The sequence below is a fragment of the Numenius arquata genome, chromosome 8 (assembly GCF_964106895.1).
Source record: "Numenius arquata chromosome 8, bNumArq3.hap1.1, whole genome shotgun sequence".
Lineage (NCBI taxonomy): Eukaryota > Metazoa > Chordata > Aves > Charadriiformes > Scolopacidae > Numenius > Numenius arquata.
In genome coordinates this window covers 4,215,480-4,232,044 of record NC_133583.1, presented here as the reverse complement: position 1 = coordinate 4,232,044, position 16,565 = coordinate 4,215,480, and the positions used below count along the sequence as shown (strand labels likewise).

Sequence of the window (16,565 nt, the reverse complement as noted above, 5' to 3'; positions counted from 1 at the left end):
GGATGCTGGAATTTTTGGAGATGTTATGCTCAGCAGCTTAAGAGTTCTTTGTGAAGGAGTCTATTTAAAATGACGCTGGTGATACCTAAAATCTTAATATTGAATGAACAAGTCAAAGGAGCTCTAGATGGCTAAATTCGGTTCAAGATAGTTAAGTTACTGTCTTTCTTTACCATCTTGCATGCTTTTGAGAGCAAATGTGACCCACTAGGATGCTCTGCTCCCTATGCCAAGTTTTATCTGGGTCCTCCAGCTGTGTCCTGCCAGTTGCAGCTAAATCTGTAAATGATTTTTCAGCCAAACTGCCAAATTGAAACTTTGGCAGTGTGAAGGTTACAAAAAAATTTGCCCCTAGAAGGACACTGTCACTGGCCATGACTTAATTTCCATCTAGATCATTTACAGGATATTTCAATTATCTAAGATAATTGGATGTTAGTATGATAAAGCTCACTTAGATGCCTTCACACAAGAAGTATCCCCTTTTTTCCTTAATCCAGAGTAGGGTTAGATATGGTGCACAAAATATAAATTGCACAGAATATAGAATGAAAGAGTTGCTGATGTCCACACTACGTGTAATTTGATGGCTCTGTGCTAGAGCACTCAAATCCAATTCTGTGAACAGGATGCCTGTAGTAGCTGAGGTGTATTAAATGAATTAATTTTATCTAAAAAAATTCCAGTTAGCACACGTGGAGACTGTTCCACAATAGGACTCAAACCTCATTAACTGGGCACCATTCAGAGACTGGCTTCAACAGGACACTCCTGATCCAAACTGAGACGCTGATGTGGAGACATCCAAAGTCAACTACCGGGAAACAACGTGCTAAATTTTCATCAGGATTTTGTGTATGTTTAGAGGCGAGAAGAGGGAATATGAAAACGACTTTGTGGTCAGCCCAACAAGAGTTGTCAACCCATGTCAACCCATGGCTTCCTGCTACCCTTGGCGTGTTACAAATACAACAAATCGCTCCAGTGTCTTTATTCTGGGGTTTTCTCCTATGTGAAAATGTAACTTGAGCAGTGAAAAAGTCCCTAACGCTCAGGGAGACTGAACCAGGCTTACACGGAAGGACTAGGACATTGCTGAACTTTGGGGTATTTGATCTTCCAAAGTTTTGGTTTTCATACCGTTGTTTGGTTTGTGTGACTCTGTACTACTTCAGAAACGGATGTCAGCTTTTCAAATAGGCTTTGGGGAAATAACGTGCTTATGGGAAAACTTTCAGTTCAAACAAAATTGCACAGTTCTCACAAAACTGTCCAGACCTTTTCGCAATTATGTTACATCATATATATATAGTTTAAGCAACTCTGGATCATTTCACAGCTCAGCCTCTTATCTTTTTATAGTTCTGCTACTGTGGCTCCATTCTTTCCCATATGAAGAAACTTAATTAATATTTTATATCCTTCTAAATTGTGAATACAATTTACCATAACAGTACAGAAAATAGCAAATACACATTGTCCCCTGCCAACAGAAAATCCTTAACAGCTGTTTATTACTCATTTGCAAAACATAAGAGCAATGGAATTCCATTACTTAGAGAAACTGGCTGTTCCATGATATCCTTGGCAACAAACACCGCACTTATCTTTTTGAACAATAGACTCCCAAAGTTTCTCCAGCCTACAAAAATAAGACAGTGAAGAATACTTTTTCTTAACTGTAAAATGCTAAACAATGGAAACTGACTCACAATCAGCTGGTTTTGTTTCGTGAAAACTAACCTTTCCTCCCCCCCCCCCCCCAAAAAAAGAAACTCGCTCACTGCAAATTGCGAGAAACGTTTCAAGCAACCATCTCTTTCACAGGAAGGACTTTTTATTGAGGTCAAGACTTTGGCAAAATGAGAAGAAATTCAGACTGCAATCTGAGTGCTGTAAGGACTTACAGACAACATTAAGGGAGTTACTTAGGTTTATAATAAACCATACAGAAATTGCAGAGCAGAATTTTTTCTAACTGTTCAAAACTCGGTCTTAAATACCAAGAAAAATAAAATCATGGTCTACACCACAGATATTTCACATATGGTTTTAACTAAATAACTTACACGTTTCCAATAGCTTTAAAAAGAAATATCTATGGCATACCAGATAGATGCTAGCTCCTCCGAAAGTCAGGACATGCACATACCATCCATAATCTGGTTTCTATATTTAGTTAAGAACTATACCTAAAGCCATGAAGGTCAGCACTGAATCAAGTCAAGCATACTTTAACAGATATGTCTTCTAGACAGCGTTTACCACGGTACATTTCTCCTAAACCCACACCAAACATTGTGCCATCTGAAGACCCGAGATGGAAGTCGCACTATTAAAAGAGGCTGGACAGTGCATTCACATACCTCAATAATCCTGTCATGGATCTGTAGCCCTCCTTCCTTAGCAGCAGGCCCTGTGTCAACTATTTTCGATACAAAAATTCCTTCGCTAGATGAACCATCTTGATTGTCCTTTAAGGATGAAAAGAAAAAGAATATACTATTGTATCTTGAACTAACCCTACCCCTCAGCTAAAATTTGTCCATGTCACAACAATGCATGTAATTTGAAAGAAATATTCTTATTGATGTCTTAATATGGAATTACTTTTGTGCTAATGAAAACACCCAATACTCCCATTCTAAAAGATTAAACAACCAGGAATGCACTTCCATTAGGTCCATGCATTGCATGATAATAATTTTCCTCTGACTTAGGCCAGCTCAGTAGTAATTGTCATTACAATTATTCTTAACGTGAAATCCGGTGAGACGGCAGCCTGCTTGCACATCAAACATAAGACAACAGTGCATTTTTATTTTTAGTCACACAGCTCTTCCTCTGGAGGCTTAAAAATAAAACCATGAAAAACAACTTACACCTAACAAGGCATTTTCATATTCCTGTGTGTTGTGTCACCAGCTTCTACCAGTGCAGAACAGTGCTTCAGAAGATTGAAAAACTCTAACTATAATGAAAGAATAACTTTCAAGTGAATTTACTAGGAATAAATCGTGATTAATGTCAGATTTCCGAGCAGCCAAGAAGTAGTTCTGAATACTTTCTAAATTACTAGGACAAGGTATAATCCACTCCTTGATCTAATTAAAGTCATATGCAGCAGCCCCAGCCAACAAGCATCCAGAAAAAATACATTAGTGAGTGTACGGTGCAGGAAACATCTGCTGAAATCACAGAATTCAAAAGTAGGTTGTTTAAGTTACATCCCTTCACCTGCACAGGGGGCTGCTTCATCTCTGGTGGAAAGGGGAGTAAATAACGCTTTTCTTAAAGAACTGCAAAGACCCTAAAGCTGTGGGCCCCAAAGTCATGCAATATCTTCAAAGCCGTATGGTCCGAGAAAGAGATACCAGGGGTTTCACTGGTTTGGGAGTGACACTGCACCAATATCAATGTCACTAGATGTGACAATGTGCAAGAATAACCATGTTGGGAGAGAAAGGACAGTGCAGTCACCAGACACCCGATACAAATCCGAAGGCAAGAACTGCTCTGAAAGAATCCCAAGAGAAGCAAATGCTTGTCAGCAGCATTTTTCCTCTAAGTGTTGACCTACGTGCTTTTCCCAACTGGAAAGGGCAAACATATTTTAACAATTAACATACCATGCATGGTCGGCCACCAATAATATTAAATCCAAGAGAGCCAGAGTCACGATGAAGGACGAGAGTCAGTGCTTTAGTTTCTTCACCCTACAAAGAACAGATAAACATATTCAAAACGTTTGTGTGCATTGGATGGTAGGACAGACAATACTTCTGTGCAGGTCTGTCGGGTTGATTTCTTTTTTTTTTTTCCCCCACATAGTAGAGAAAAATGGTTAGAAGAACTTTGCAGGAGCCAAGCCAGCAGCTCCCAGCCTCCAGCCACCCTACCCTCCTCCAGCAGCGCCTCTCTGCGAAACCCACCCCCGAAGATTTATGCCTATTTTTTATTGATATCTACAGTGAGACACTTAACAGCAACAGAAGATATTTATATGTAATACTGGTTCCTGCAACTACTTGACCTAGTCATATGTGATGTGTTATTTAACATGCTCCACGGTTCCAGTAGTCAAATTCTTGACTTTTCCGATGGTGACTGAATCTTAGGACTGCATTTTTATGTTGCTTCTCTCTCGTGCCCTCTACATGGCATCATTTTAAACAGCATCAAACATGAAGCGTTATACAACAGAAATTCTCTGGTGAGTTTCAGCAAGCAGCACTAAACAAAACAGCTACAAATTTTGCAAAAGGCCTAAGATGCCAATTACTATTCACAGTGCCTGCCATGAATAATCTTTTTTCCTTTGGAATTTTAACATTAGCAAACCAGAAACCTCCCATCATTGAAAAACATTATGTTAATTCCCTAAAACATGAAATTCTGCAGTGAACAGTTCTCCGATTGGACAAGAAAATGTACAACAAAGACTGGATGGACCTGTAGCATTTGGGGACTGTGTAAACACGAACTGTTATCCTGCCCTCTTACCCCACCTTGTTCCTAACAACAGACAGAAACCCAAACAAAATGTCCTTTATGGCACAGGGATGTTACTCAGGTCTGTTAACTTTCCTTAAGATAACAGTAAGTGCATGTACTGTTAAAGACAACGAAATCCTCACAATGTACTAACTTCAATCTCAATCAAGTGGCTGTTATTTACAGCACAGCACTACAAAACTACACAACAGACAACAGCAAAACACTACAAAAAGCTATTTGAATAACAATATTTCTTTTAGAAATCAGGATAGGATTGGTGTTTTGTGCATCTACAGATACATATGAACCTCGCTACCTCCAAGATCTTTTTCTTTGTTTTATCCAAAGGGTGAAAAAGTTATGAACACAAAAAAGTTTGAGGAAGTTATCTTACAAGTCTGGTTTTCATAACCAATTAATGACAAAAATGACAACAGTTACATCGTAATTCGATGCAGATGTTTTTAGCTTGTGCATTTTTCTTCTAACATGTCAATTTGAAGTTGTCAATCAAATATTAATGTCTATTAAACTCATAAAAAAATGTCAAAGTAATCCTGGATTACCCAATTACTGCTACAGATTTGGGGCCGATAACAAAGCCCAGTTCCCTGCCAGTGTGAACTGGCAGAGCTCCACTGGCCGTGCTCGGAGCTGCACCAACGCACTCCACCTCAAAATTCGGTTCACAGTTTTTGCATCACTTTGGGATCATTATCTTTCCTGCAGGTCGAATGATAAATAGGCTTGGACCTGATGCTGAGAAACATGAACCAACTCTGACTGATTTTATTTGGATTTGCCTACACTCGGCATCACTGAGAATCAGGTGCCCAGAAGAGGACTGAAAAATGAATTAAAGGCTATTTCCCTGCAAGTCTTCAAACCCCGACCTCAGATGGGATTTCAAGGAGCAAATTTCCAGTCCTCTAAGACCATTTTCTGATGCTGATAATTTGGGGTTTGAAAGACAAGGCCATGCCTATCGCCACTGTTTACTTCCCCTATTATGCCTTTTTAAGAAGGCAAATCAATTAGAACAATCAAGAAACAATTACGACATTGCTCCCAAGACACTTTCAGTAATTGAAGTTGAATGTTTTCATTAAAGCCTCCTTATGTGGCTATAATTTGATGCTTTTATACCTAGCAGAACATGTATTAAAGCAGGTGGGTTGGAATGAGTCAAAAGTTGGGGGGGGGGGGGAGTTAATGCAGTTTTTCGTAGGTATTCCCAAAAAACGTCCCCGGGGGCGTTAGAGAGACTTTTCAGCCCGTTGCGATGGATGTGTACACTGTCCCCATCTTCTCTGCTCTTTTACTGAGCACAACCCTCATGTCAGTGCAGAGCATTAATCCCACCACCGGCACCCACCTGCCCTGGCAGCGGGGAGGCAGCAGTAAACTGCCCCTAGCACTCGGGCAGATTCACGTCTTAACAATTTCTTTAACAACCTTCACTTTCGTAAGGAAGCCACGATGCAAATGAGTTTTCCAGGGCTCTGTCTTTCTCCTCTCTTCCCCCAACATGTCTGGCGTTCCAGCGAAACAATCATTAAACAGTGAGGTAACTGGAAACGCGGTGGCCACCGTCCAGCCCTGCCCCGGCAGCTGGTTCGGCAGCAGAACTGATGGTTCCTGGCATGTTGTATTCCCACAGCTGAACACAACTCTTAAACATAATTCTTGAAATTACTGTACTTCCCAGCTGAGTAATGTGGAGCTAATAGACTGCCTTTCCCTTTAGGTACTGCAAGACTCTTAATTTCTTTGGTAGCGCTGTGGCTAAGAAGGTCTGTCTTCATTACGGGAAGCACTTAGCTACTTGTTTACAGGAGAAAGGGCTGCCAGGACCAGCCCGGCGCATCCTGCCCAGGGACAGGCGGAGAAAAAAAAAATCATCTTGTTTTGAAGGAATTCATCTGGCTTTTATACAATTAAAACTTGTGTTCCCACCTTCACAGAGGCATTAAATACCAGATATGGACTGGGTCCTGTATGTCTGATAGGTTTACTGCAAGTCCATCCCCGCCTTCGGTGGCCAGTAGAGAAGGGCTGCAGCCAGCACCACCAGCTGCTGCGGGGTCTCCCTCCCTCACTTCTTCCCAAAGGACTTTGAGGGCTGTGTACGTAAAGGAACGACCAGATCAGCTTATCAATAGGTGTGAACGGTGGTATGTTTTGGCAAGGATTAAGCGTTGTTTGAATAGTGTGCGGGTTTTCCTTGATTATTTAGACTTTGATGTTTCAGGAGTGACATGTCTGATCAAAGGAAATACTAATTTTGAGTAAGACACATCATCTTCCCAACCACTCCCCCTCCTCAAGCTCACCTCACCTCTCACCACAACAAGCCTCGCCTCTGCCCGCCAAGGAATAAATAGTCGCTCTCTCAATAAACCTTCAAAGTTGTCTTTTGGAATAAGCACAGATCAGGCATCCAGTAAAAACCCAGGAAAATGAAAATGTTCCCTCAGTGGCAACACACATGGAAAACAACTGGAGGCAATGAAGGCACATTTGTCTCTTTAAAGGGACTTATAAAATTGTGAGATATTTACAGATGAATGTGTGTATATAAAAATGTATCGATTTTATGTATGTCTTCTGTCAATATAGTTACAGCAGTGTTATGAAACTCACTTCAGAAACGGGAGATGGAAGCACAGGAAAGCCATGGGATTCATCCAGTATCACAAAGGAAGTCTGTGCTAAGGCAAACCCAGACCTGGGTCTCAAACCTGCTGAAAGACCCAGCCAAAATACCCCGAATGGGGGGGCTTTCATGAATGGCCTAACGTCCCTCAATATCGTATTTCCCTTTTAACTAAGCATTTAAACAGAACTGCAAGCGAGCATTTCTTCTGTTTTGACTGGAGGATATGTCATCTGATTTATTCTAGATCGGTTCTACAGCTGTAGCGACAAGCAACCATCAGGCAGGGAAGTGAGAAGGTCCTTTTTCTTCATCTCCTGAGGAGCCAGAGCATCCTACAGTAAGTTTTGGAACCACCACATTTAACCTATGAACCCAGTTGATTAACACTAGGCCTAGTTGTGTTTTAACGTAGACTGAATTACATCTTAAAAAAAAAATATATGAAATACGAATAATGATTATAATTCAAAAATGACAGCAACGGCACCGCATGCTTTGAATAAGCAATTAGTTCTGAAATTGAAATAAGTTATTCCGCATTACCATACATGTAATCCCTGTGTTCAGGGACCGAATCCTTGCCCAGCCTGCGTGCCCTGCTGAGCGTTACAATCTGCACCGCGCAGTCTACGCCAGCGTCTCCCAGAAAATAACCCCGGAGTGAAAACCTGGAAGCCTGCCACAGCCCAAAATTGGTAAAGCATCCCCTGCGCTAGGTGATTACCAAGGGGCTTTTAAAAAACCCTCCAGCGCACAAAGATGCAAGTTTCCCGATTGTACTTCTCTGGGAGCTGGGCAGACTAAAGCTGTTAGTATTGGAAAGCTGCCCAAAATGCTGTGAAAGACATGTAATTGATTGACCGCTAGACCACAAGCCTGTGGTGACATGACACCTTCCAGCTTTCTTCAGATTAGGCCCTGCTTCAGAAAAGCGTATAACAGCCTTTTGTAAGAGGGCTGAAAACCAGCACAGTCGTCTGGCCCAGCTGTATCCATAAACTGGAGAAAAAAGTATTGCTGGAAACTATGTACCACGCACGTTTACAGCACCTTTCATGGTAACAGCAGCTCACACAACACTTTACAGAGCCGAATAATGCAAAAGCAACATTATCACCACTAGCCACAGAGAAAGGAAGGAGGGGCGGTGTGAGAATAAAGGTGTGCTGTTGGGATCGGCTCAGAGACGAGGAGGTAGAGGTTCAGTGAGATGATTTCCCACAGCGGGATGGGACGCAGGGCTTTCCCATCACCAGCAACGCGAGAGAGAGCAAGAGGCAGCTGCCTGCTGGGCTGGGGGAGCAGAGACCCCCACGGCCATCGCAAAGTATGAGGGGGCTGCAGGAAAAGGAGGAGACAGAAGAGAACTGGCCTCAATCTTTACATGAATGTGAAGCCCCCGATTTATTTTCAGTTTCAAGATTTTAACCAGCGTCACAGCCAGAAGTTAAAACAGCACATTCAGTATTAAAATACTCTTTCTGGTTTGAGTTAGCCAAAACACGATGGGTTGTTTTGCCCTGGATTTCTCAAAAGAAACAGAGAAAAGAGAAGAGAGACTCTACCATGAAGTTTTGTTTCTTTTATGCAGCTTTCTGAACCCCAGCATTACCAAAGGTGTGACTACAGATGTTTGACAGTTCTGAACAGTTTAATGCTGGCTGTGTCTGTGGTAGCGCGTTCCAGGTCACGGGGAGGACTTTGAATGTCTTCATTTAAAAGATAATTGGCTTCAAGGGCTTCCCTCGCTGGGGAGCCTCATTCCAATTAAAACTTAGGGATTGTTGTAGCTCTGGCTTTTGATTCTGGTCATTTTATACATGGTCTAATTCGGAGGGGCTGAAGTCAAGTTAATTTTTCTCCTGCTAAATTGAGCTTTTTAAAGAACCCTGTGTGACTCTGGAAAAAAAATGCAAGTACACAGCAACCGTCTTGTATTTGGACACAGATGTTACAAAGATGATGGCTTGGGATCGTGAAACAGCTGGCGAGGTGTCCGAGTGGCTTAATAGCTAACCCTAAAGACAGGATTTTGTGGGAAGCCATATTCTGGGACTGTAGGTGAGCTCAGGGTCTGGAAAGCATTGGGTCACAACAGCGTCTTCCCATTCACTCCACTTTGCGTTACTCCTGGGAGTCGATTTTTTGCACCATTTCCAGCCCTGGAAATTCCAATTTTACTGTTTAGAGGTTTCTTTGGCGAGAGAACCAAGAAAAAAAGTTATACCCTGAGCTTGGTATTCTGATGCGTGCGTTGCCATATGGGGTCCAGATACCAGCGATGGTCACATATACATATATATACGGAAATATATACATGGAAACCGGTACACGAGGGCTCTTAGAAGCCAAAGCTCAGGAATTTCGAAGGCTCTGGGGCCGGACGGGACCCTCTGGGCTCCCGCTCCGACCGCGCCCCCCCCCCCCCGGGCCCACCGCCGCGCTGCCGGCAGGGGCGGCGGGGGGGAAGGGGGGGGGGCAGCCCCCACGCAGGACCTAGACCCCCGTGGGGCCCCTTCTTTCCGCTGAAACCCCCCGAGCCACAGACGGGAAGGCGCCCCCCCCCCCCACCCCCCCGCCTCCCCCGAGTCCCGCACCGCCGCCGGGGGAGCGCAGGGACGGGGGGACCGGGGTGTCCCCCCCCCGCCCTTACCTTGCCGGGGGAGGCGGCGCGGGCGCGGGCCAGGGCGTCGAGGCGGGCGCTGTACTGGGTGAAGCGCTTCTGGTACCGCAGCGCCGTCACCTGCAGCTCCAGCTGCGCCGCCGCCAGTCGCGACAGCAGCGACTGCTCCCGCTTGCCGGCTCGCAGCGCCTCTTTCTTCAGCGCCTTCTCCAGCCCCGCCGCCCGCGCCTGCAGCGCGGCCCCGTGGGCTCGCAGGGCGCGGAGGCAACCGTGGCCACCGGCCCGCCGCTCGCCGTGGGTCAGCATCAAGCCGCAGCCCTGCTCGCAGAGGCCGGCGGGGCGGGCCTCGCAGCGCTCCCGCATGTGGGTTTCCACGTCGCGGAGGTTGAGGACCTGGCGGCAGCCGCGGTTGCGGCACTTGGCCGGGGAGAAGTCGCAGGTCTCGGCGTGCTCGCCCAGGTGCTGCAGGGGAACCACCGCCTCGCAGCCCCGCGCGTGGTTGTCGCACTTGATGTCCAGCTTGAGGATGAGGCTCTTGAGGGGCAGGACGTGGTTGAGCTCCTTGGTGGAGATGCGCTGGCAGTTGACGGGGCAGCTGCCCTGCTGCACCACCCAGGGCAGCACGCAGCCGGCGCAGAAGACGTGGCCGCATGGGGTGGTCAGCGGGTCCTCCAGAACTTTGTTGCACAGGTTGCATTTGAAGTCGGGATCCACCTCCCCGTTGAAGCGATCCAGCTCGAACCCCATCCTCCTTCCGCTGTGCCAAAGAAATAAGCGGAGAAAAAAAAAACAAAACAAACAAAAAAAACCCAACCCCCCCAAAAAAAGCCCAGCCAAAGTAACCAAAGTGCGGGGACGGGACGGGAAAGGCAATTAAAAATAATAATAAATAAATATCAACCAGCTGCCCCCGCCGCCCGAGGAGGAGCTCCGGCGCCCAGCCCGGCCCGCAGCGGTGCCGGGGGAGCCGCGGCGGCCGCGCTGTCCCCGCTGTCCCCGCCGCTCCCGGCCCCGCTCCGCCGCCGCCTGCGCACGGCGCCGCCCCGCCCCCGCCACGCCCAGGACACGCCCACCAGGGACGCCCCCCGGGGTCCCCCCGCGGCGAAGGGGACACGCACGCACACAAGGGTGGCTTTGTTTTGGGGGGGTGTCAGGTAAATGGGAGCCGGGGGTGGGCGGCGGGAGGGGCGGGGAGCGGGGTCGGTGCCGGGGGGAGAGGTCCCCGGGGGAGCGGGGGGGAAAGGGGACGAAAGCGGGGAGAGAAGGGGGGAGCGGGGGGGAGAGGAGGAGGAGGGCAGGGACGCGGGGGGATGCGACAAGGTGAGAGAAGGGGAGGAAGGAGGAGCACAAACGATGGTCCCGTTTAACGCGCGGTCGGTGACGGAGGGGACGGCTTGGTCGAAGGAGAGGGTAGGGGCAGGGTGGCTGGGGACAGGCAGAAGTTGGGGACTTTGGTCCTGGGGCCAGGTCCTGGCGAGCTGCTTAGAAATTTCGACTCTTCAGTACAGGGAATATCTCACTTTGGTGAGACATCCTTACATTACCACCGGGAAGAAGTGCGAAGAGACCGGTCCGCCGGTGCTGCTCGTATCCTCGTGGAACAGGGATTCGTTTTTTCTGTGTTTGCACAGCCTGGTTATGTCCCATTAATGCCACTTGGATGTAAGTGGGGGGGGATCAGAAAAGGTTACCGCTTTTGATATCTGTTTCTGCCTGCAGATGATTTAAAAGCACTCCAGAATATGCTACAAAAAGCTGGCCAGACCACACCTGAAGTACCAGACATAGCGTTAGGCAAAAACAATTTCTCTTACAAGGCAGATATTCAAGCGCCGAATAAAGCAATAAAAGAGAACAGCTTTGTTCATTGCGGATGGTGGAGCAGAATTCTCACATGCACTGAAGCCACATACCAGCTCAATTGTTCTTTTAATGTGTTTTGCTGTATGGCAAAGTAGAAACCCGACTAGAAACTTCAGTTTCAAATGACCTTTAGTATATGCCTGTTATATCACGGTAAAATGATTTTTCTGAACGTCTGGGATGATTATTTGTCTGTTAGTGGCCTTTAGAAGGTAACAGACTAGTGGTTACACAGCTATGTTCCCAATTCGGTCTCAGGCAAGTAGTTTTTAGTACTAAGGGTTTTCACTTTTCAAATATGAATTCCATCTGTAGATGGAATTTCTCATTTCATTCTAATAATTAATGTTCCATAAAGCTTAAGGTTGCTTTTAGCTGCATACATCACCCTACTGAAGAAAGTGCGCGTCACAGTCAGTTATATATCTAGCTAAGGAATTTTTTATGGTTTTATTCCTTTAAAAAAACAAATAAATGATGGAATATAGGGCTGCGTATGCAGGTTTTCTGCTAAATCCATCTGAAGGTCACGTGCAGTCCAGGGCCATGGTGATTAATACATGTATATCACTGGCTTTCTGATTATTCTATTTGATCTATAATGGTGATTCCCATACTTTCTTCTTGTCCTTCACTGCCTTTTTCCTCTTCCTCCTCTTTCTCATCTCTGCTTCCTCCGGATTCCTCTTTTCACCAGCCTCTGTTGCCCTTTCCCTTGCTGCGATGCTGCATCTCCTTTCCTCACTCCCACCACCTGGACCACCAGCCGCGCGCTCTGTGGTTCTCCATCCCTCTCGCCTGCCATGTCGGTACACGTCACCGAGGGACACCGCTGTTTTGCAGTTTGTCACAACAGCTCGGACAGCTGTTACGAGTCACGGCATCTTTTCTTCACGTTGGGCATTTTATCTGGAATAAAACTTCAGATTACATGGTCTGGGGATGCACACAGTACAGACGAGCCAGTTGGGTGCTGGTGTTCGTGTCGGTAGCTGCTGCATCAGGCCTTGTCTGATGAGGAAATCCATCAATGCAACTGTTCCTGAAGAGCCTGTTTTAAAATAACAGCTTTGAATTATTGCCCCGTGTGACCACCGTCTTGTGACTTTCTTTCCATGAGTTTATAAAGCGCCCTGTGCATTTTGTAAATTGAAACAGAAATACATTACTTCCTTCAGCGATAGCTGGAGCAGTTTTGGTTTAGTATTTCAAAGATGTCGCTACAGGACGCTCGAGGCCGTTCCCATTGAAGCCAGAGGCAGAGCTTTTATTGATTTCAATGCGAGTGACGTCAGTGCCGGGTTCTTTAGGCTATTTGAAACTATACAAATATTTGGATGGAAAATATGGGCAAGAGCTTGAATAACATTTTCATTCGGACTCATGCCTGGGCAGATGGCGTGCTGAATTCTGTGATATACTTTAATGTGACATTTATGTAGGAACAGATACTTTCTTTATAAATTAAAACTTCTGAAGGCCACTGCAGCCTTGCGTTTCGATGAGACTTTGGAGTGCTGGCAGGGAACTGAAGTTCCTCTCTCCCTGCTGCCGTTATCCACGGAAGAAGGCATAAGTGGTGCTTCCCCTACTGCAGACACTTACATCTCAGTTCTCCCTTCAAAAAAAATGTTTAAAAAGCAGTCTCTCAACGTGAGCCTTTAATGTTATTTTCAAAGGCTGAGGTTTGAAACTGAAAAGAGGGTTGGTTTCCAGTGTGTTGCCACCAGGGCTGAAATTACATTGCCACAGCCATGGAAGGTCATTTTTATTTAGTCAGGTCTCTCATCATCAGAGGTAGTGCACTGGGGTGGGACCATTCCCGAACCGTTAGGGCTCTGTCATTTAACTTTGCTGTCCCGTCATAAGAAGGGTGAGGGCATCTCAGTTTGTCCTTTGGGATGTGGCACAGACGCAATGCCGGCTCTCAAAGGTCTGTAAAACTAAGGCTTTTGCAGCAGGTTTTGTTCAGTCTGGGTTTTTTGGGTTTTTTTTTTTTTGCTGCTGTAAAGTTTCTGGTCTCACAGAAAATCAAATGCAATTTGAGCTAATAATTAATCTTCATTTGCCTTTTGTTCATAAAGGTTTGCATCATTTTACACTTGCTTATGAGTTCTTTGCAAAAAACCTGGTATTTTTTGCACCAGTTTGCCTTCAAAAAAGTAGAAACCATTAGGTAATGCAGTGAAAGAGTCGAATCCCTCTCCACAGCATCTGCATCCTTCTTCTGCCTTATTTGAGTCTGACAAAACCCTTAAGGTTAATAGGACATGTTCAATGCAACACGCTCCTCCTTACGTGCTTAGCTCATCAGTTGGAGCCCTTTGGAAGCTGAAATTCACAACAGTCCTGGGCGTATTTAAAGTATGTTCAGTGTATTTAGAATATGTGCAGTATATTTAAAATGTCTCTAAAATGTCAAGATCTTCTCAACATTCTGTTCATTGCCAAGCACTGAAGCACTGTACAGAGTAATAAATTTGAAAGATTCTGTATTCTGTGACATTTCATGACCCTTCTTGTACTAGGTATACGTTACATGTTTTTTCTTTATCTGTCTGCGTAGCTCCTATCGTTAAAATTCAAGTAAAATTGCCTCAATCCATTATTTTTACTGCTGGTAGAAATGTAAGTAAGTTTTCATTAATAGAAGATACACAGAAGAGCTGGTGAATGTAGACCAAATAATGTCTTGTAATGGTAGAGCATCATCCGTATCAACCACTGTAGAGATGGTTCATAATGATAACGGATTATATGCCATTTATATTAAGTATTTGGCAAGAGGTTTGTCTCTGGCTTGGCAGTTGAGCTGGGATTTCGGGGTTTTACATGTACGAGCAGAAGGTCAATACGATATTAAAATGGATGCTTAGAAGTAAGTTGTGTATTAGCAACAGAACAAGCCACATCAAAAATCTGAATCAAATCCCTCTCTTTCAGAAGAAACATTTAAGCAAGAAGTAAAAGACAGCACCTGAGTATCCCTTCTTGACGTTCCCTACGTATTTTTCTGTAGTTGCTTAAGAGCTACTTCACTGCCTCAGAAATCTGGCTGTTTTCAGCCACATATTTGGACTGGCATCATCTGAGCCTATTTCATAACTGGCTTCCTTCTCCTCACCTCTTAACTAAAGTCGTAGGAGAGTTTATATTTTATTCTTGAATAATTGAGAGACAGGGTCCACAAGAATTTTGGCTATAAGTATACATTCCTATATTAATATGGATAGAGATAAATATAACATAATGCTCTTATTTCTGGGGCTTTTTAGGAAATTTGATCGGTCAGCCGTGTTGGGTGCTCTTTGAGTAGTTACACTAATTCACCACTACAATATCTGAGAGTCTTGAAGTTATTTATAATACATTTTATTATGAACAATCCTCACTAAGTCTTCAGCTGAGTGCTAGAAATTGAATTCTGCTTTTCCTGGGACGTTCTTCACTTGATGTTGGAGCCAGTTTTGGTGAGCAGTTGCTTTTTCTGAGCAAGTCTGGGATTTGAGTACGAGACTGAAGCCCAGACCTGACCGCTGCTTGCCCAAAATGACACGAGGATGCCAAATTTCAGTGGAGGCTACATCCCAGAAACCACCCAGTATCCAGTGCTATGGCCACAAATGCTGCATCTTTGAATTTCCTCAGCCATTAAAAACATACAGTAGGTATCAAATTATGATGTAGATGCCACATTCTGTACTATATAATTTCTTTGTCTTTTCCTCCCTTATTTAAACAATTTAGAGAGAGAGAACTGACATTATATATGCCTAATTCCCTTTCACACATCTTCCACGTTGTAACTAATGATAACGTTTAAATCCAGACTGTAATTAACTCAATGGTAATGGGAGGGATGTAAAATGCAAGCCATAATTTAGAGGCGTATTCTGTAGGAGTTTGTACCATGAGTTCAGTAATAGTGGAGGTCAGTCCACGTCTTGGAGAATAGAGAGTGCTCCACGAACACAAATTGCTGAGCAGCTTTTCCCCATTTTCCAGGCACGTGGATGTTGCAGACCTGTCAGAAAGTACTGACACAGGCGGCGTTTTGCATGGGTAGGTGTGTTTTGGATTGTGTTTAGCTGACAAATCTGAGAGCCTTTGAATTGTTCTTAATTGACAGTCTGGCCCCATGAAAAAGAGGTGAAGCTATATTTATCCGTGACGATGTGTCTTTAATTCCAACCCTTTTCTCTTAGAATGTGAAAAAAATATCACTGTTCTCAAGAACAGTAACAGAAATTAATTCACTTTTCATACTGGCAGAATGACTGTGAATAATGTGGAATGTTCCATTTTTTCCGCATCAGCAAAATGCTTCTTTATCTCAGGATGCTTTTGTGCCGTTTCCAGAATAAACACTTCTTAATACTTGCACAAGGTGTATTTGACAAGCAGGCTTTTGTGATCAGCCGCTATTTCTTAGGTGAGCAGTTACCCTGCTTATGTATTTACAGCACTGTTTACATTTTTATAAACCAAGGAAAAACTCCCTTTTAAAACATATGTGCCTTGCAGAAAGCCCAGTCTGTTAAATAGAATTTCTTGAATTCTGGGTCAGGTGAGCCCCAGGATAGAAACGAGAAACAAAAAGGGTTAGGAGAATGCTGCTTTGCCTTTGAGTGCTACAGCAGGATGCTGTAGAGACCCAAGGTGAACGTGGGTTCAGGGATGGCATGGAGCATCTTTGGACGGTAACTCCAGCAGTTGCCACTGACCTCTGTCTCTAGAATTTTCTAAATTACAGATTGCCAGAAGCTAGGAGAGAATCACTGCAAATAGACCGTGCCCTTATCTGTGCAAGATGAGTAGATGAGTATCTCCAGCTGATTGCTTTTAGAGACAGGATTCTGGGCTTGATGACCTTTAATTTGATCCTAATTGAGTTTTTGGCTTTTTTTTTTTTGGTAGTTAAAG

General features: G+C 44.6%; 1 protein-coding gene across 2 annotated transcripts in view; it reads right to left on the bottom strand.

The window, feature by feature from the left end:
• The window catches only part of PDZRN3 (PDZ domain containing ring finger 3), a 141,341-nt gene extending 130,555 nt beyond the window's left edge, over positions 1–10,786 (bottom strand). The window contains exons 1-3 of one of the 2 annotated variants that reach the window (XM_074152853.1): positions 9,810–10,786; positions 3,630–3,716; positions 2,367–2,474 (exon numbers count right to left, since the gene is read on the bottom strand). In XM_074152853.1, coding sequence (XP_074008954.1) covers positions 2,367–2,474; positions 3,630–3,716; positions 9,810–10,526 — 912 coding nt within the window. In that variant the 5' untranslated portion in view covers positions 10,527–10,786. The remainder of the gene's footprint in view (positions 1–2,366; positions 2,475–3,629; positions 3,717–9,809) is intronic. The other variant, XM_074152854.1, reaches the window with a different exon arrangement.
• Between the last annotated feature and the right edge of the window lie 5,779 nt (positions 10,787–16,565).